Genomic DNA, 20,832 nt, shown 5'->3' with positions numbered 1-20,832 from the left:
GACCTACGCAACAAGCAGACCTTCTTTCCTTGGCTCTAGTCACCTTTTTTCAGAGCCCAGCATCCCCATGATAGTGTTGTTTTAGTTTCCTTCTGTTTCCTCCTTTCTCTGCTCTCTTCCTCTGCCCACAGCAAGCACCTACTCAGCATGCCACTGAACCTCATTTTAAAGAAAATGGCTTTAACAGCCTCCTAGAGAGTTCTTCTCAGTTATTCCCTTTTATGCCTCGTATCCTTTAGGAGATAAAAGGGTAGAGAGCGGCCTTTGTGGATGAACTATGTAACTAACTCATAAATTCCAAGTGGCACCCAAACAAAATGGGTGCTGAACTCCGTTTACCTCGGTGTTTTTGTGGACAGCTCCCCCAGCAGAGGATGCATCATGGGGAAGGAATCTCAAGTCTTTCTTCCATGGGCCAGGATCTATTCTTACTTGTGTCGTGCATGTACATTTACCAGTCAGCACCTAGCCCACTGTTGGCACTCCTGAAGCACTCACTAGTAATAGTCATTGTAATCATGGTAATTTCAGCTAGGAGATAAAATTAGGCAGTGAGTTAAAATCCAGACTAAGCTCTCTGTGTCATCTTTCTTTCACAACTGCACCAAAGGAGGGAAAAAAGACATCACTCCACAAGATTAGGATTGTGTTTCGACTTGTGACGGCATGTGTCTCCTTCACTGAAAGAAATGTATTTTATTACTAATGAAGGACTGTGAAAAGATCTGTCTTCCATTTTTAAACCTCTTTCCCTTGTCTACAGTCTATCATAATTTCCTACTTTTTAATATATGGAGCACTTTCTAGAACTTATACAACCCAAATAGTTAGTCTGGTTTTCTGAGAATATCGCACTAATTCCTAAATCTCAGAGATGGAAAGGAAGTCTAGAGGTTGGTTACCCCTAGTAGAATTCTGTTTGTTACTTTTTCCAAGTCTCCTAGAGCATCAGATTGAGATGCTAGAATTTACATGCCCACTGTGAATGGATATGATGATGTTTCCGATTTCATTTTCCATTAAGGCAGATTTTGTCCTCATTAATATTGCCCTTGAAGTTTTTCCTTATAAACGCCCAGATTCATATACGATAACACGGCAGATGACAGCTCTTGGAGAAAGGTGCTTGGTCTTTCTTCTTTCACTGGTATTTTCATCAGAACGAGGAACACTAACCTTCACCGTCACAGATGCTCCTCTCTCCTCAGCAGAGAGGGGCTGGCTCAGAGTCTGCTGCTCAAAGGCGAATGCCTGCACAGCTGTGACTTCATGTTTTAAATAATCATTTTGCAGCCCTAAGTGTGTTTTTGTTTGAAGGCATGTGTTGAAGAGTAAACATGGGCCTATACTTCGTTGCACGTCTTTTTACTTTCTTTTAATTATACAACTTATCTTATCCAAAAACAGAGTCTGCTGAGATCTCGGCTGGTCAATGAGAGTCATCCATTTCTAGGTCATCTGAATTTCTTAATGTGGTTTGCATTAAAATTCGTCTAGTGACACATTGGCGATGGGGAAAAATGTTAAGAGTCCCTTCAAAATGTCAAAGATTTAAGTATGATTTCTTCAGCTAAGCTTTGGAAAGGCTGACATTTTAATAAAATACCGTTGGGCTGTGGATGAAATAGGATAACATGTGCAAGAGCTGAAGCCCCCTGTTCCCTGAGCATGTGGAGTTCAAAGACTTTGTTCTGTTTGTTTTTAAACTCATTTGACAACTGGAAGTATCCAGGAGAGAGGTTGTCCTTCAAACTAGCAATTTCTAGATTCTGAAAGACAACACTGAAACATTTTCAGAGTTCAGTTTACAGTGGAGTGTATACCTTACGCTTCAATTTGATTCCGTTCAGTAAGTTATTTTCTGTCGTGCAAATATTTTAGGCTTCCGTCTAAAATCCAGACTAGTAAAGTTACAACCTTATTCTTAATCTTTTTGTGAAGAAAGCAAAACATGTAAAAATTATTAAGTACATGGATGGGTATTACATTACCTGGAAGAGGTCCTTGTAGTCAGAAGTTTACGGTTGATGAAGTGTTAAATTCTTTCAAGATATTTTTACATTCTTTATGCTTTCTAAGCCTACTGTTTTAAAAGAGCTTAGAAGCATACCTTTGATAACAAACAGGACATTCATAATAAACAAAAGACTATTTCCCTTTTTCTTATCCTGCTTCCAAAAAAAAAAAAAAAAAACTGGGGAGAGAAGATAAGACTTTCTAATCAAGCGTAAGAATTAATATTAATTGTCACAAGAGCTTAAGTGCAGGCTTTTATTTGCCCTGAGAAGGTTTGAGATGACTTCGGAAATATCCCTGTCTACGAGTGTTTATGAAACGGATGACTCTGTTATTTCAGTTTCACTGTATATCATGGAAGCTTTAGGATTTGTTACTGGCTTTAGTATCAGAACCAGAAAAAATATAAAAGCTCTATTTGTGTAGATTCCTTTCCAATTCCATCCAGTCTCGAAAGGCTACAGAAGCTTCACGATTCAGATGAATTGGGGGAATTTGTTATGTTCATTTTCCTTTATTGTCAAGCCAAGCAGTAAATGTTTATGCTTCCATGTGGCCCTTCTGTTAACTCTGTGTGGTTCCTTCCTGTGCACACTGCCTTGTGCAGGGCACTGATACTGTCCTGTCCCGCTCTGGTGAGCTAGTAGTTACTGCTGCTTATCCAAATCCTGTGTAGGGAGGGAGAAGGGGTAGAACAAAAATTCACCAGCGATTTGATGCCAGGGCAAGAGCAGGATCAATAAAGTCAGGAGAGAAAAAGCCGGGCCCAGCCAGACAGGGACAAGTCCTAACAGGGATCAGGTGGATGGACTAATAGTTAATGGTTCCTTTCCCTGAATGTGAAATGTCACGTGCGGCCCCAGGCAAAATGAGCTCTCTCTTATTTGCTCGCGAGCACCCTGTGGTTTTCTTTTATAACATGCATGTGACTTGGCACTTATGTGATCAGTGAATCCCTTCCACCCCAAATCCCCTATCTTGTTAATCCCTTTAATTCCAGTACCTAGCACATAGTACATGTTCAATAAACACTTGCCCAATGAATGAATGGGAAGGGGAGGTAGCGTATAAATGGAATTAGCATTTCTTCTACAGTTATTACGGGCTGGCTGTTTTTATGCTACATGTTTTTCACTTAATCTTCACAACTTTATGAAGTTTTGTTCCTGTATGAGAGGAAAAGAATCTCAAGTACAAAGAAGTTTACTCACTGAAGATCTTGCAACTGGTCACCTGTATTTGAACTCCAGTCTCTTACTCTAAAACCCATATCTCACATACCCTATTGTCTCTCCAAAGAGCCAGTCCCTCAGTTTATTTCATGACATGAATATTTAGCATGTTTTCGTATGGTGCCACATTTTGGACAAGGGTTTAGCGTGTGACATCACAGCACAAGGATCTCTGAGTTGATAAGTGTGAAATGAATGTATTTACCCTGATTTAACTGAAGATACAATCTGTGTAAACAACAAAAGTTGAAACCAAAAATATTTTGGTATTTAAGAACGTCCTTGACATTTTAACAGTAATGATCTAGCCGGAGAAACAGACAAGCAAGTAGACAGGCACGATACTCTGCAATAAGCAGTGTTAGAGAGTGGGAAACAACCTGGTGAGGTGCCTCACCCAGACGAGCCTGACAGACGTTTGAAGGACGGGTAGGTTTTTGCTAGTGTATTGCTATCGAGCCTGTGTAGCCTCCGAGCAGTATCCTGAGCTCCACGTGCCTGTAAACCCTGGGACCACACCAGCAGCCCACCCTGCAACCACAGGCAAGGTGACTGTGTCTGGTTCCGAGATCAGAACCTGGGAGTCAGGCCTAAAGCTGCAGCAGGCAAGTGAATGAGCAGCCCCGGGGACTGCTCGGAGCACAGCAGCGCAGCAGCGCGTGGGTGGACGTGCCGGCGAGTGAGCCCTGCCGAGTGTGTCCGTGGCTGTGCGAGCTCTTGTGGGTTTGCGTAGGACGCATCCCTCCCTTGCTGTGCAGATCAGCCGGGGGGCCCAGAAGCTCATGTGAGTTAATACAGGTCTGCGGTGTGAATGACACCCCGTTGCAGATGGTACAGTGCACGTCCTAAGCACGCATAACTGATGGCCCTGACTGGCCTCTGCTTGACTCCAGATACAGTGACCTCTTTGCTGTTCCTCAACACGTACAAGATGACCGTGCCTCAGGGCCTTTGCACTTGCTTTCCTTCTTCCTGGAATGCTCTTCCCACAGAAGAGCATCTCCTTCGTGTCTCTGCTCACACATCACCTTACTGGAAAGACTGTCCCTGGCCACCCAAGAAAACAGCAGGCCGTGGCCCGTACCTCCATCATCCTCCTTACCCTGCTTTGTTTTCTCCATGTCCATAGCACTACCTGACTTTTTTTTTTTTTTTCTTTATTAACTGTCCCCTTCTTTAAGATTTATGAGGACAGAGACTTGACTTGGGCCACTGAAATTTCTCCAACATCTAAAAAACTGTCAAGCCCATGGAAGGCCCTCAAAAATTATTTCTTAGATGAATGAGTAACTAAATTTTCTCTTTGTATCTCTAGCACCTGACATATCATAGGCAGCCCTGTTATAGGTATATAATATGTGATACATATTCTTATAATTGAATAAACTAGTACAATTTTGACCTGATTCTCTTTGTCAGAATAGTAGAGTCCTATCAAGGTTGTCTATCCCAACATCCTACCCAGGGTGGTAATCGCTCCCTCTCCTGCATTTCTAACGCCCAGACTTGGCTTGAACACCGTGAAGGGCAGCTCACCGATTCACAAGGTGGACTGCCGTGGCCTCACACCAAAGTCGAGTTTCCAGAGCTTCCCTGAGCATAGTTGCATGTCTCACACAGAGCCCGGCACAGAGTGGGTGCACCAACCCACTGTTGTTGAAGGAGTGAGTGAACCCATACGTTCCGGAGGAAAAAACTAAGGAAGAATTTTCTAATTTTAGTTTTCTCACTTTGCGGTTGGTGCTAATTTGGATGTGGCAATCATAAAGAGTACACGTTTTCAATTAGCTTGTGTGTTTGTGGAACTGGGGGATTTTATACACGTCCTGTCAAGCACTGCAGGACTCTTGAGTGCCCTGAGGGGACACAGGGACCAGGGGGAGCAGAGCCGGTGACTGGTGTAGCAGGGGGTGCCAGCTGCCTGTGAGCCCGGCTTGAGGGCTGTGGGTCTTCCCAGCAGCGTGCGTTCCCATGCCTGAGGCATCAGCCTGGAAAACGCACGTTTCTCCAGGATGAGTCAGTTTTGTAAATCCTTCAGTGACTTTCCATTATCTACCACTGGATCAAATCCAAACTTAGCCCAGTATGCAGGGCGTCTGGCAGCCCAGCCGCTCGTCCGACCCCCTCGTCACGTGTGCTAAGGACCGGCACCCAAGCCTCTCGTTTCCTGTGGTCACTGTCCCCCACTCCTGCCCGCCTCTCTGTATGAAGTGCTCTCTGGCCCACGCAGCCCCCAGACGCTGTTGTTGATCCATGATGGGAACGCAAGTGGCTCTCTTCTCTAATCATTTTTCATAATGCGTCTAAGACTCTGCCCCGCCCTGTCGTAGCATGTTGCACCTCGAATTGCAGTTTATATGCCTCCTCTCCCACTCCTCTCTTGAGCATTTTGAGATGTAGCAATATTTTACTCATCTTCCTGTGGTGCCTAATAATAATAAAAAGAGGGATCGCTTCCATTTGTGTGGCTCTGCTCCAGGCACCGTGCTAGAGGCCTTTCATACCTTCTCTCAGATCTTCAAAGGAACCTTGCCAGGTTAGTGTTTTCAATGCCGTCTTATAGATTAGGAAATGGAGGCTCAGAGGAGCGAAATGGCTCAGCTAGGGCACCGAGCTACTAAACGTCAGTCACGCTTCAATCCCAGGTCTGCCCGGAGGGAAAACGCATGTCCACTCCTCTGCTGGTCAGTGGCTGCAAAGATGTTCCTCGTGAAGAAAGTGCCGTACTTACCACATGGAATCATATCTCATGTTCTTCCCTTTTATCTGTCTCTAAGTGTAACAGTTATTAGGGATCTTTATTGACAAAATGTTTATTTGCGGTATGAGGTTCTAACACGCACACGCACACACGCGCACACACACACACACGCACACACACACACGATAGGTGACTAACTGATGCTGTAACTTTTAAAAAGCTGAGCACCAGATTGGGTCATTCAACTCTGTCTACTTAGGATTCAGCTCAGGGAACAAATGATTTTTGTGACATAAATGCATAATCTGTGTGTTTTTTCCCCTACAATAGACAAGCAGAATGTTTAAAGTGTCTTAAAGCCCCAGATTTACTTAGCATTTGCATCTTTCAGTAGCTTATCATGAACTGATTGGTGATATTTCATTTTATCCCAAATGTAAAGAGAATGCTTCGTTTCATGGAAATATAGTAGTAAAAGCCCTATCTATTCCCCTGGTGATATCAAAGGAGGGTGAATAGCTATTAAAAGGAGGTGGAAGTCTTAGTACTGCTTTATTTTAAGCATCAGAATATTTCTCATACATTAACAGAATCATTTATGATTTCCAGATGTTTGTTTGTTTTTATTTAATGATGGTATATTTGCTAAAATAAATTTCCGGTTATTCTCAAAGAAAATCGTTTGTACAGATCTGTGCTACTTGAGAATTGTGTTTTGAGGCAACACTTTTATTTGTAATTTTATGAGAGAGGAGAGTATGGCAGTGGTTGGGTTTTACCCGATGCCAGAGGACAAGGTAAAAAAGACTAAATTTCAATGCAGTTTTTTAAACATGAAATCACTTAGCTAAAAGAGCAGCCTTTGGGGGAGAGTCTTCCCATCCCCCAGACATCCTAGCCTGGTGTGCGCGCCACCAATAAACAAAACCAAGGAAACAAGCCACAGTTGCATATTTGTAAGGTATAAATTATGCATCTCTGACTTGCCAGCTCTTGCCTTTTTACTTAAAAAAAAAAAAGTCGTGCTCCCCGTGTGATTTTGGCTCATTTCCAGAATGTGTATTCCTTACCGCTTAGCTGCTAGCTGCGACACCAGACCCCCTTGCCGTCTGAATTTGCGCAACAGTGCATACCCAGAGCTCCTCCATAAATAGTCTGTTCTCCCCACACTCGAGGCAAAAACAACCACAGGAAATCTGGGAATGTGCAGCTAGCCCCGCTTAATGGATCTCAGCCTGCAGGGCCAGCAGGAGAGCACACGTGTACACAGCCTCCGCTCCTGGCCCTGCAGCACTGTTTACCTAAGGGGCAAGGAAGTCTGCGTGCAGGAGACACCATGTTGCTGCTGCAGCCTTGGCAACGGCACTAGCTGAGTTTTGGGTTTTCGTTTACAGTCTGGAGAGCCGTCCTCCTTTAAGGAAACACAAACTCCTTTTCCCTCCTTCCTGGCCCCAGTCAGTAATCATCCAGACTGTCAGCTGCCAGCAGTTATCAGGAAGAGCAGCCGCAGAAAGCATCTTGTCTTTCTTCCAGAAGCAAAGTTAAAGGAGCGCAGACGGATGGTCGCTTTTTGCATGCAAGTGGCCAGCTAGCATCCAGGGGGCATCAACCTATGATTTCGGTTTCCGTGCGGGGGACATCAGCAGCTGTGGCTTGGGAGGTTTCACCCAGCAGGAGTGGAATTGCTGCGGACGTTTGGGGGCTTTGATGAGCAGTAAAGATTTGGGGACGTTGTGCTGTTATTTCAGGACCCCACCATGAAGATCCAGGAGCGTCCCAGCCTACCTGACAGCAAGCTGCAGAGGACTCCAAATGCTGATGACCAGCAAGAGAGCTTTGTCTCCGGAGTGCCGGAGCTGGACCTGACTGCATTGTGCGATGAGAAGAGCTGGGAAGGTAAGGTCGTCTGCTGTTTGGATGATTTAATAGTGGAAAAGCATATGTAAATTAGCAGAAAGGAGAAGCATGTTGGATGTGTGGGTGAGAGCGAGAGCTGTGTGTGCAGAAGTAAACCACATTTCTAAATGACTGAAAATCCTTCCCCTGACATAGGAATGTGTCACGTTCAGTGTTGCCAAGAGTAACTGCAATCTATGAAAGAAAATGTGCTTATCCTTTATTATAGTGTCACCTTGCAGTCCTTTTTTTTTTTTTTTTCTCATTTTGACTCTCCAGGGGTGCTGATGTGTGAGTGCCTTTTTCCCTCTAGGAGTACAAGCTGAGTAATAGGGAACTGGTGTGCATTTAGGGTTTGCTGTCAGTGTAACTGCTTCCCCCTGCTACATGCCCACCATCCACCTCCTTGGCTAAGTCTCCTCCCATTTTTCAAGATGATTTTGATCTGCTTTGATTCTATGTTTGTTTTTATGGATAGAATTTTTAAATCCAGGTTAGCAAACAAGGAATTTGCTTATCAGGAAAGCACTGAATAAAAGTGCTTCTTCTTGAAAGCCTGTAATACATTGCTTTAGATTGGTTTTTCTACAGACTTTTGACAAAAACGTTAGAAATTTACTTCTGCGGAAGAAGAGGGTATCCTCATCTTGTCAAAACTGTGTTTCAGGGAGGATCCTGCAGCAGTTCTGTCAAGCTGCTGTTCTTCCATTTTCCATGTGTCTGCATCCAAACATATCAGTGTGTGTCCAAAATAAGTGCCCATCTGCCTCTAGGCCGTATGTGTGTTTGAAGCCTACAGAGAGGGAGAAATTGTGCTCCTGAGTTCAGAACAGCAGCCTGATTTAACACAATGACTTAGCAGAGAATGACAACTATTAAGAAAATCAGTCTTTTTCAAAAGCACCGGAGTTTCTTGTCTTCTGCCCACCCCTTTTTAACCAAAAAGTATTCATTATGTTAACGATCTTAGGTGAAGGGCCAAAAGATGATCTCAAAAGAGCACAAGGTGAAAAACAGTGGCACCCGTGATGCTCCTTGCATCGGGCTTTAGGGAAACAAAATCAAACTGGTTTTTTATTCTCATTTTCCCTCCTTGCAATCTCAGAAACGTGTTCCAGTTCCTTCTGTTGTTGTTTTGTTTTGTTTTCCCCATGTCATTAAGCAGTGGCTCTGGGATTTTGTCAGATCGTCCTAGCCCATCATCTGTCCACTGGGAAGAATTCTGGGTTTTTTGTTCTGTTTTTAAGAGATCCATTCCTGGCTGTTGTTTGTTGTTGTTCTTTTGTGTACTTTGAAATAATCAGGTGTGCTTTTCATTCATGCATTAAAAACCACCTTACCACCCCACCAAAAAAGTCCCACGGTAGCCACTGTCACCCAGATAAAACAAAAACAGTAGCCAAAATCAGTGCTATATTTGGGTTTCAAGAATATGGTCTCCTCATATCATTAACATACAGCTCTAGATAAAAACTAGGACTTTGGGTCAGAATTCACATTGGCCATATTATCTTGATGATTTATTGAGGAAAGGGGAAGGTAGATTCTTCCTCCTCCTACTGAAGTGGACTCAGGTGTTGGATTGTTTTTACTTTGGTTAATCATAAATTTATAGTCTCTTCCAGCACACTTAAAGAGGCTAAATATAAAACTGAAAAATCTCTCCAGAGCGGGTGAAAGCTAACTTATTGTTTCCTTAAAACTATTTCATCACTTAACGTAAAGAACTTTCTGCCAGATAAAAAATAAGATGAAGGGACCAATATTTTATTATATTTTGTATTGGAAAAGTAGATGAAATTTTTTTTTTTTTTTGCGGTACGCAGGCCTCTCACTGTTGTGGCCTCTCCCGTTGCGGAGCACAGGCTCCGGACGCGCAGGCTCAGCGGCCATGGCTCACGGGCCCAGCCGCTCCGCGGCATGTGGGATCTTCCCGGACCGGGGCACGAACCCGCGTCCCCTGCATCGGCAGGCGGGCCCTCAACCGCTGTGCCACCAGGGGAGCCCCTAGATGAAATTTTTAAAGCTTATGGAGAGAAAGAAATACATTTTACTGTGCTTGGGAATGTGAATTGTGTTATCCATGTAATTTATGAAATAAGTAGTTTTAACGTTTTTGTTTTTGTTTTTGTTTTGCCGATTACTGCATTTGTCATTGAACTTGCATATCTCAGAAATCTACGTGGATTCATTTCAAGGCTGTTTAGATCATTTAGTTACTGCTTTCACTATATTTATATATATATTCATTTATTTTAAAGGTCCACTTTACATTATAGCAGTAATATAGCTGTAAGTCTAGTCAAAGGAATTTTTGCATAAAGCGTGGCTAAGATGTGAGCAGTCAGTTCAGTCACTGAACTGAACCACTTTTTCTATAGCTTCAGTAAGAAACAACATGGTGGCTTCCCAGTAAGGAATTAACTTGGCACTAATTTAAACGGTGGATGTGAAACCAGTGCAACAAAATACATAAACAAAAGGAGTAGTTACCGAAACCGTATGAGCCAGTGTCCCTCGATAGGTCTCCGTCACTAGTCTCCAGACCACCGTGTAGTGTAACCCCCTCTTTTTGGTTTGCTTATTCTCCATCCCCGAGCCATAGTTCATTCTCATTCCCAGAATATCAGGTGAGACAGTACTTAATGAGCAGCCTGCTCGTACTGTTCTCCGCCGTGTATGCTCCCACGTGGAAATGATGCTCTCTGGCTTCTGGGGCATATGGTATCAGGGAAATACAAAGAAAAATGAAACTGATAGTAGGTTCCATAGGCTACGTAGAGTGGAACCCTCTCAAAGAGCATGTGGGATCACGGTCTCGTTGTGCTTGTTGACAGATACATAACACATGCTTGATCTTCTTTTTTCTCTACGTGTAGCTATGTATTAGGGCACATTATTTGATCTGTCCACGTGACAGCAACATCATCATCACTCTTACTAGGGTTTCCGCTCTCCAAAATTAAACGAATACACAAATCAAGTGAACTCGTCTTCCTTCTTTAAAGTCCTTGAGAGTTACATAATTAGAATGTTCCTAATCGGCCAATTCATGTTGATTTCCACCCCTTGTGGAAGGACTGAGATGTAAACACTCGGTTACTCTATTAGGTTTGTCCTGGTGAAATCAGCTTTGAAAGAACATTTTTTAAAGGACATAAAATACTTCAGATATCTTATTCATCACTTACTGCTTATCAAAAATCACTGTAGAAAGGAAATTCTCTAAAAAAAAAAATGATAGAGAAGCCAGGGATCTTCAAGCTCTTACAGTTGAGCCCTCCCATTATACAGCTAAGAAAGCTGAGGCTAAAAGAGGCAACATGATGATTCAAGATCATTGTCTCCTGACTTCCACCCTCTTTCTAAGCAGTGCCAGTTCAGTATCGCGGCAGGCAGCGGACCATGAGGTTAAGAGGCAGACACATCGAGAGTTCAAATCATGGCTCTACCACTTAATCAGCTTTGTGGACAAGGTAGTCAGCCTCTCTCCGTTTGGGCCTCAGCTTCCCCATCTTGTAATAAGTGACACAGTACCTAATAACGTGTAGTAACTACAGTAGTATCTACTTAGTATGTTTTTGCAGGATTAAATGAGCTAACGTATGCAGAGTACTCAGCACAGTCACTTGTTGGGCACTGAGTGAGTGTTAGCTGATGTTGCTTTTTTGTTTGTTTTAACTTCTTATTTTCTCTTGGAGTATAGCCAATTAACAATGTTGTGTTAGTTTCAGGTGCACAGCAAAGAGACTCAGCCATACATATACATGTATCCACTCTCCCCCAGACTCCCCTCCCAGCCAGGCTGCCGCATAACATTGAGCAGAGTTCCCTGTGCCATACAGTAGGTCCTTGCTGGTTATTCATTTTAAATATAGCAGTGTATACATGTCAGTCCCAAACTCCCTAACTATCCCTTCCCCCCATCCTTCCCCCCAGTAACCATAAGTTTGTTCTCTAAGTCTGTGAGTCTGTTTCTGTTTTGTAAATAAGTTCACTTGTATCATTTCTTTTTAGATTCCACATATAAGGGATGTCATACGATGTTTCTCTTTCTCTGTCTGACCTACTTCACTCAGTAGGACAAACATGCACCCCAATGTTCATTGCAGCTCTATTTACAATAGCCAAGACGTGGAGGCAACCTAAATGTCCATTGACAGAGGAATGGAAAGAGAAGATGTGGTACATATATATATAATGGAATATTACTCGGCCATTAAAAAGAATAAAATAATGCCATTTGCAGATGGCATTATTTTATTAATGATGGACCTAGTTGATGTTATTTCGGATTGATGGTTACTAAGTTTCCCTCTAACTTTGATAGTTTGCGAGACTATTGGAACAATTTAATAGGACAGCCATTGTTCTAAGATTAAATTTTGGAATTCTAAGGAAAATTTTATGAAAGGCTTCCCCCAGTGAAGACCCCTCACCAGTGGGGCTTCCACGTTTCTGCATCTGGGATGTGCAGGGACCTCCAGTGCTGCCGAGGAGCCTCCTGGGAAGACAGTGCGACATCACGACGAGTAGGAATGGCTCTAAATAGCATGTACATAGGTGGTAATGAGACATGGAAAGCATCAGCTCCCTTAATTCTGTGCAGATTTCTTAGAGATAAATCATCAGTAGTCAGTTTTCTTTGTGTAGTAAATGGATCCAGCCAGCTAAGCAGAGAGGAGCTATGTCCCAGTGATCACGTTAGCATTAGTCAGAGTTGTATTCCCTCTTCCTGCAGTGAATCTCCTTCATTTCCATGTGTGCTGTAAGTGTCTGAACCGGAACTCCCCCAGGATCTCTTCTTTTTTATTACTTAGGTAGCAAGCATGCAGCTTTTATCTCTGTTATTTCTGACCTGCTGTGATGTCAGCTGACCTGGGCGGATTAATTTTTAATAGACGTGCCATACTTAAGCCCAGAGTTCTTTGTGACCAGACACATGGCTAAAACCAAAACCACCGTACCCAGGGAATTCTGCTCCAGATATGAAAACGCTTTTGTTTTATGTGGTCCTTTAAGATGAAAATCCAGTTTGAAGCCTCAACTCTTCTCTCTTTTCCTTTGAATAATTGTCTTGCAACATATTTGTCTGTTTCATTGCTCTAGAATTACTGATTAAAATATAAAATATTTCCCAAGCCCTCAGTGGGGAATGGTCAGTGAACACAGTCTCAAACTCGCTCTCTAAGCAGGTAGGTAATGCATAGGACGTGCTATCACGGACTACAGGGCTGTTCTCGCTTTGTTCTTGTTATTCTATTTGAGCGCCAACTCTCAAAACATGAGATAGCCTTGTATTCTTAGATCACTTCAAACTAAAACAGAGGGATAGTTGGTCTTACTGATTCTTTAGTTATATTGAACTATGTATTACATGTAATTATATAACTCTTTTGAGTAGGAGCCTTAAATTATAAGACTTATAGAATGAAAGAAAGAGAAAAAGGAGAGAGAAATCATTTAAGCATTTCATATGGCATAGGTGAGAAACTTCTGTTCTATCTGCAGCTAATGATGAAACACGTCTTTTTATTTTGTTAAGGTTGAAATTCTTTTTCTTTTTTTAACATCTTTATTGGAGTATAATTGCTTTACAATGGTTGTGTTAGTTTCTGCTTTATAACAAAGTGAATCAGTTATACATATACATATGTCCCCATATCTCTTCCCTCTTGCGTCTCCCTCCCTCCCACCCTCCCTATCCCACCCCTCCAGGCGGTCACAAAGCACCGAGCTGATCTCCCTGTGCTATGCGGCTGCTTCCCACTAGCTATCTACCTTACGTTTGGTAGTGTATATATGTCCATGCCTCTCTCTCACTTCGTCCCAGCTTATAAGGTTGAAATTCTTAATGGTCTTATATTTCTCCTTTTTTATTTATTGATTGATTGATTGATTGATTGATTGGTACGCGGGCCTCTCACTGCTGCGGCCCCTCCCGTTGCTGAGCACAGCCTCCAGACGCGCAGGCTCAGCGGCCATGGTCACGGGCCCAGCCGCTCCGCGGCATGTGGGATCCTCCCAGACCGGGGCACGAACCCGCGTCCCCTGCATCGGCAGGTGGACTCCCAACCACTGCGCCACCAGGGAAGCCCTATTTCTCATTTTTAAATAAGTGAATTTCCTAGAGATTATCATACCAAGTGAACTAAGTCAGACAGAGAAAGACAAATGTCCTATGATACCACTAATATGTGGAATCTAGAAAAATGATACAAATGAACTTATTTACAAAACAGAAATAGACTCACAGACATAGAAAACAAACTTATGGTTACCAGAGGGGAAAGGGGATGGGGAGGGATAAATTAGGAGTTGGGGATTAACAGAGACAAACTACTGTATACAAAATAGGTAAACAATTGTAAAGCAATTATACTCCTATAAAGATGTTAAGAAATAATAATAAATAAATAAATGAACAAATAAAATAGATAAACAGCTAGGGCCTTCTGTATAGCACAGGAAACTATATTCAATATCTTATAATAACCTATAATGGAAAAGAATCTAAAAAAGAATATACATGTGTGTATGTGTGTGTGTGTGTGTGTGTATATATATGTATACATATATATCTGAATCACCTTGCTGTACACCTGAAATTAACACAACATTGTAAACCAACTATACTTCAATTAAAAAATAAACAGAATCATACAGTAAAAGGTAAAAATTTTAAAAGTGAATTCAAGAAACAGTGTCACCCATAAGCTACAATATCTTTAGCCATGTACTTTATATATACCACTGGTGACACTAGGAAAATGACACATTTTGTCTTCTTGTCAGTGAAGCAATGGGTCAGAATGGAGCCCCAGAAGACAGCTGTGTTAACAAAAAGGCAGTCTGAGGGATGGCCCCATGTTAGTCACAAAGCATCAACAAGCACATGAGTAGTATTTTGTAGTTAACTCAGGATCACTGTATATTTTTTACTGGAGACATGTTTGGTTAATGGTCACAAACACATACTGTCTTTGCAGAAATTTTGGTGCACAGAGACCACAGAGTTCAAGCTCAAAGCAGAGATTAGTTGTAATATTTTTTAAGAGTGATATCTGCTAGATTCAGACAGATTAAAGGGCTTCAGGACCTCAAGTAACACCTTTTCAAACTGAGTTTTGATGAGGAGAAATGTAGACAGCACACCCATGCCAACATCAACATCAGACTTTGTTTAGCTGATGCCCTCTGTCCTCACCAACCACTGAGCCCTTCCCCCAGGGGTTTTGCTCCTTTGCCACTTGGCAGTGAGGTGGTTGCGTGCTGCTTTACTGTTCAAGTCATCTTAACCCTTTCCCTGTCCTGGTTCCATTGATTTTAGTCCTTATAGAAAATTACTCCTGTCTTATGAAATATCATGAAATAGACGATGTCATCTACTCAGCTAAATAGTCCCGTCTTCTGCAGCTTTATACTACATTTTTGTTCTTTTTCTAGGAATTGCTTTCCACTCACCTTCTCCTTCCCTCATACCCCCTCACCTCGCAATCCATTTTCACTCTTTCCTGTTGGCATTTCCAGAGCTGCTCGTATCTGAGCTCTGCCACTTGGGGGGGGGGGGGCAGCCGACAGCGTCAGTGCAAACAATGAAACAACTTCTGTTCGTCTCCGGCTTTAGCTGTGTCTATCTACCAGCATATTCTCTGCCACTCTTTAAGACTCGATAGGCAAGACTCTGTCTTTAACATGCTTTCATTTTTCAAAGTATTTATAGTATCATCTGTGTTACCAGATAACTTGGTTGTCTTTAAATTTTGAGAACCTGTGGGCCTCATCCCACATGAGGTTCATTTTTTTAAATTAATGCGCCTAACTCTTCTGCTGTACTGTGGGGTTTAAAATATTTTTAAGACAGCCATCCTTGTCCTTGAAGCACCTGGCACATTCTGAATTGAAGCACTGTCCTGGAGGATAGGAGACTGGGTTTCTAGACCCAACTCTTGTCATTGATTAGGTGTTTGCTCTGGAATTCTTTGGGTTTCAGTGTCCTTATGTGTAATCCGTTGGATTGAATCGGTAGTTCTCAAACCTGACTGCATTTTGGAAGACTTGGGAAGCTTTCTAGAGAGTGTGTGTTTGCGTGTGTGTGTCTCACACAAATGTGGACCCTCACCTAAAAATTCTGCCCAATTGGGTGGTGTGAGGACCTGTACGGTAGGAGTTATTTATACTTCTCTCTGTGACCCTAATGTGCAGCCAGCTTTGAAAAGTCACCAGGTTAGATGATGTATGAAGTTTCAACCAGCTTTAATGTTCCGTGATTACAGTATGATCTTTTGAAGTAAAATACTGAGTAAGCACTTGTTGAAGATAATTTTGTAGATTTTAGAAATACTTTGATAGCTGAAGGAGCAATTGTTCCATGATTCAAACTGTGGGAATCCCAGAATTTAAGATCATGGCCAAATTCCGGCCTTGTGTAAATCACAGTATCCACAAGTGTATTTAAAGCGTAATCTTTTCTTGTTCTTTTAATGAAGGAGAGGATTACAAATGAAATACCCTACATCATCTGAGATCTATCCCGAAAATATGTCAGATAGGATTTTTTTAATGAGGAAAGAAATACATTGAGGTGGGTCTTGCAGCGAAGGGAAACCAATATCATCCTATTCCCTCCCAAAATGACAAATCAGGATTTTGTGCTAAGTCTGTTTTTTTTTCAAGGGTGTCTAAAATAATTCATACTGATTTGTCCTTTGTAAGGCTTTCTTTTTTTCTGACTAATTTTATGCATGTATCTTACTTTAACTGTAGTCTTAAGTAGCCTCTGAGGTTTCAAGTACAGAGCATGTGTTTTAAACATGCTAAATCCTAATGTGCTAAGCAGAAGCGCACAAAACAAGCTTATTGAATGACCTCAGCGGAGGCCGTAAACTCCTAAACCGATGGGGTCTCACAAGGTTCATGTGATTCCTTAGTGGTTTCAGTGAGGGATGTCCAGCCATGATGCCAAACCACTCGCTCCCAGGCACACGTGAGTTTCTCTTCCATAACACCCTCCGATGGAGAAGTTACCAACAGGGATCTGTGGGGAAAGTTGGAAGCACGCACTGTTCCTAAGGGCACCCCTAGCACATTCTCTTTTGAAGGCAAGTGAGGGTGGAGACAGAGGGTAGATGATGGCTGTCAGTTAGATTTGCCGATTCCGGTCAGGGCATAGTGTCCCGAGTTACAACCTTCCATCTAAACTGTGAAACTGGGAATTCCCCGGTGGTCCAGTGGTTAGAACTCTGCGCTTCCACTGCAGGGGGCACGGGTTCTATCTCTGGTTGGGGAGCTGAGAACCTGTAAGCCGTGCAGCACAGCCAAACGAAAACTAAACAAATAAATAAAATGTGCCTCCCGAGTTCAGTTCCTCCTGATGCATTCAGAAAACAAGCGTGCTCTGAAGAACCATTTGGCCTCTTACCCTTGTTCTTTTCCAGAGCCCACCCCGGCTTTCTCCTCGTGGCAGCAGGAGAGTGTACACGCTGACGAAGCACGCCTCTCCCCGCAGGCAGGGCGCCTGATTCGGCAGCTCCTGGATGAGGACAGCGGCCCCATGCTCTCTCCCCGCTTCTACGCTTACGGGCAGAGCAGGCAGTACCTGGACGACACGGAAGTGCCCCCTTCTCCCCCCAATTCCCATCCTTTCATGAGGTGTGTTTCTTTATGTCGCAGATGCGCAAAGGTACCATCCCTGTAACGTTAGAAGACCTAGGAATGTTGCTGATGGCTAGTAGTTTTTTTAATTAAGTCGTACGTAGATGGAGGAACATATTTGAGACTCTCCATCCTAGTGCACATCCTCTGTTGTAATTTTTCACTTGACCTGTGGCCCAACGACAGCATCATCAGCTGCATCTCCATCAGCCCCTCCTTTCCAGAGCTCTCTCATATTTAACCGTGAGGTCCACTGTGCACATTTCAGTCCTAGCTTCGCCGAGTGTAAAGGTGAGCTGGAGAAGACTGGACCTATGGCAAAGGCAGGACATGCAGAGCTCAAGGTCACAACATGAATTAGCAGTCAGCTTTCTTTTATTCGAGAGGATAAACGCGGTGTGGACGGTCCCGCCCACCCCTGTCTACCCCATCCTTCATCCCATCCCCAGAGCCCCTCCCAGCAGGCGGTGACTGTTCCTAGGGAAGCTGACCCCGCCCTGTGTCCCTCACAGGCGACGCAGCTCCTCTCTGGGCTCCTATGACGATGGGCAAGAGGACCTGACACCTGCGCAGCTCACGCGAAGGATTCAGAGCCTGAAAAAGAAGATCCGAAAGTTTGAAGACAGATTCGAAGAAGAGCGGAAGTACAGGGTAAGCATCCTCACCAGCTTCCCTCCGTCCCCCGCCTCCCTCGACGTGATGTATCTGAGTGTCAGCAAGTCAGAGGAGTGATAAAGGGGAAGGGAAATTTCTAGGGAATCTCAAAACAGAAAGGCACGAAGCACTGGGTAATAAACCCTGATAAACCCCAGACATCATGTATCAGCAAATTCCTTGCACGGGTGTATCCTTACAAAGGAACTGAATGCTTTCCTCAACGTCTTGTAAATTGATCAGTGAACAGGGACGGGAAAAATCATTAACTGAAGTATTTCGCTTGCCTAAAACGTAATTCAGGATTATCTTCTAAAATTTTATTAGTACTGACCTCATTCTACTCTCAGCTCTATCCTTAGTATTTCTCACAAGAGTGGCAAAAAAGGCATTTTTCGTGGTGTTTGTAGTGTAAAATATTGTATACCCCTCTGCTTTCTATCCTGTTAGCCTGACAGGTTGAACCCTACAAATAAAGGAAAAGAGGCCATGGGCCTCATAGAAGTCCATGATCATAAAAATCCAGAATTTTGCCTCTAAGGAATTCTTTGAAAGCATCAAGAATAACCAGATAGGGCTTCCCTGGTGGCGCAGTGGTTGAGAGTCCACCTGCCGATGCAGGGGACACGGGTTCGTGCCCCAGTCCGGGAAGATCCCACATGCCGTGGAGCGGCTGGGCCCGTGAGCCATGGCCGCTGGGCCTGCGCGTCCAGAGCCTGTGCTCCGCAATGGGAGAGGCCACAACAGTGAGAGGCCCGCGTACCACAAAAGAAAAAAAAAATAACCAGATAGTATTGAAAAATAAATAAACAACCAGATATAAAGAAGGATAATGGAATTGCACCTGTGAAGTTGCTCTGATTAATCACGGTTCATTTATTGTTCCAGTGGAACTCAACTTTTCCTTCCTGTTTAAAACAAACTGATTATCAAACTCTTCTTTTTCCTGCCCCAATTCCAAAACATTTACTCAAGATTTCCTTTTCTCAGCCTTCCCACAGCGACAAAGCAGCCAATCCGGAGGTTCTGAAATGGACAAACGACCTTGCCAAATTCCGGAAACAACTTAAAGGTAGGTAAAGCTCTAGACCTACGGTGTGGTCTCCGGAGAACAAGCCAGGTGCAGGAGCTGCGACCTCACCACGTGCTGAGTGCCCCTCGCTGCTAAAATATTCCAGGAAAGACAAGTTCCTTGAAGCTGCTTCCCAGGGCTCTGCGTGTTCAGGGCACACTTTCTCCATGTCTTCCCATGGCCTCAATCACGGGGAAACCCAGATCAGCTAAGATGCAAATTCGGCAGCATAGTTTTTACTTCCCTAAATCACTAATATAAGGATGATGGTTTCAACTCGAAGGACCTGTTTAATCCAAGGCTTTATTTGCTCTGGAATTAAGACATAGAACACAGATGGATATGAGAAGGATTTGGTCCCTGTCCCTCAAAGCGCTTGCTGTCTTTTAGGACACAGAGTCATATACACAATAGAATAGAATACAAAGTGAAAATAATTCCAAAATGAGGTCTATACGTCATACAGAAAAAGTTGGCCAGCACTTGGGCGCTACATCTGCAAATACCTGTAAACGCTGAGGGAATCAGTGTAGGAAGACATCCGCCTCATTCTGAGAACGGCAAACAGGTTGGTGTGGCTAACGCATGGCTGTTAAAGAACTAAAACGTTCTCAGGAATTAGGGTTAGGAAATCATACCAGAGAATCCAGGAAGACGTTATCATTTTTCTTGGGTTTAACACAATAACCCAGGGATTTCGACTGATATTATAATTAGATACTTTCTGGGGGGAAAAAAGACAAGGCTAAGCAGTCGTCAGCAGCATAGAGAAACAATCTGGGTTCAGCAGACGTCAGTTCCCATACATCTCCGCCCCCAAATCTTTTCTCCTAGAGTCAAAACTGAAGATATCGGAAGAGGACCTAAGCCCCAGGATGCGGCAGCGAAGCAATACTCTCCCCAAGAGTTTTGGCTCCCAGCTTGAGAAAGAAGACGAGAAGAAGCAGGAGCTGGTAGACAAAGCCTTAAAGCCTAGCGTCGAAGCCACGCTGGAGTCCATCCAAAGGAAGCTCCAGGAGAAGCGGGTGGAAACCAGCCGTCCTGAGGACATTAAGGTGTGGTTCTCTGAAGGCCCCGAGCCGACCGCTAATCCTAAAGCATTCCGGTCGGCGTGGTAGGATGGCAGGGCCCGTCCCAGGGTCCCAATGGGAAGGGGGGTAGAGCGGCACCTTCTTAAACCTCCCGTACTCTGAGACGTCCAGAGAAGCAGATAAACTCAGAGTGTTTTAACTGTAGGGACTTTGGGTTTGGACTGCAGACTGAAAGCAGGAAACCCTGTTGTGCAGATTGAAGAATGGACTTGTTTCAGTTAATAGACAGCGTGGTGACTCTCTGAGGAGTAGAGACAAGCCTTTGGGAATGTGTGTCCTGTAACTGTAGTCATTGCCGGAGCTGGTAAGCTGAGCCCCATGTGCCTTGCAGCCTTGTTTACCTCAGTCCAACGTGCCTTTGCCCACGGCATGGGAGATAGGAGTACTCATAGGTGACGATTCTGCTGTGCTGTCTGTGTTTCCAGTAAGACACCAGGAATAGCTAATTCCTAGCTTTGGATCGAGCTAGGGAGGGCTGTTGTATAAACATTCTTTTTAACCTTACCGTGGGAAATT

General features: G+C 43.6%; 1 protein-coding gene across 2 annotated transcripts in view; it reads left to right on the top strand.

Moving 5' to 3' along the window:
- FAM13A (family with sequence similarity 13 member A) overlaps nucleotides 1-20,832 on the top strand; it is a 336,376-nt gene that overhangs the window by 291,848 nt on the left and 23,696 nt on the right. For both annotated transcript variants that reach the window (XM_060011983.2, XM_069540673.1), the window contains 5 exons: nucleotides 7,698-7,845; nucleotides 17,283-17,496; nucleotides 18,012-18,150; nucleotides 19,144-19,225; nucleotides 20,060-20,280. In XM_060011983.2, coding sequence (XP_059867966.1) covers nucleotides 7,698-7,845; nucleotides 17,283-17,496; nucleotides 18,012-18,150; nucleotides 19,144-19,225; nucleotides 20,060-20,280 — 804 coding nt within the window. The remainder of the gene's footprint in view (nucleotides 1-7,697; nucleotides 7,846-17,282; nucleotides 17,497-18,011; nucleotides 18,151-19,143; nucleotides 19,226-20,059; nucleotides 20,281-20,832) is intronic.

This window comes from Delphinus delphis, chromosome 5 (assembly GCF_949987515.2).
Source record: "Delphinus delphis chromosome 5, mDelDel1.2, whole genome shotgun sequence".
In the NCBI taxonomy this organism is placed as follows: Eukaryota; Metazoa; Chordata; class Mammalia; order Artiodactyla; family Delphinidae; genus Delphinus; species Delphinus delphis.
The sequence above is the reverse complement of the archived record's forward strand: the minus strand, read 5'-3'. Positions and strand labels throughout refer to the sequence as shown.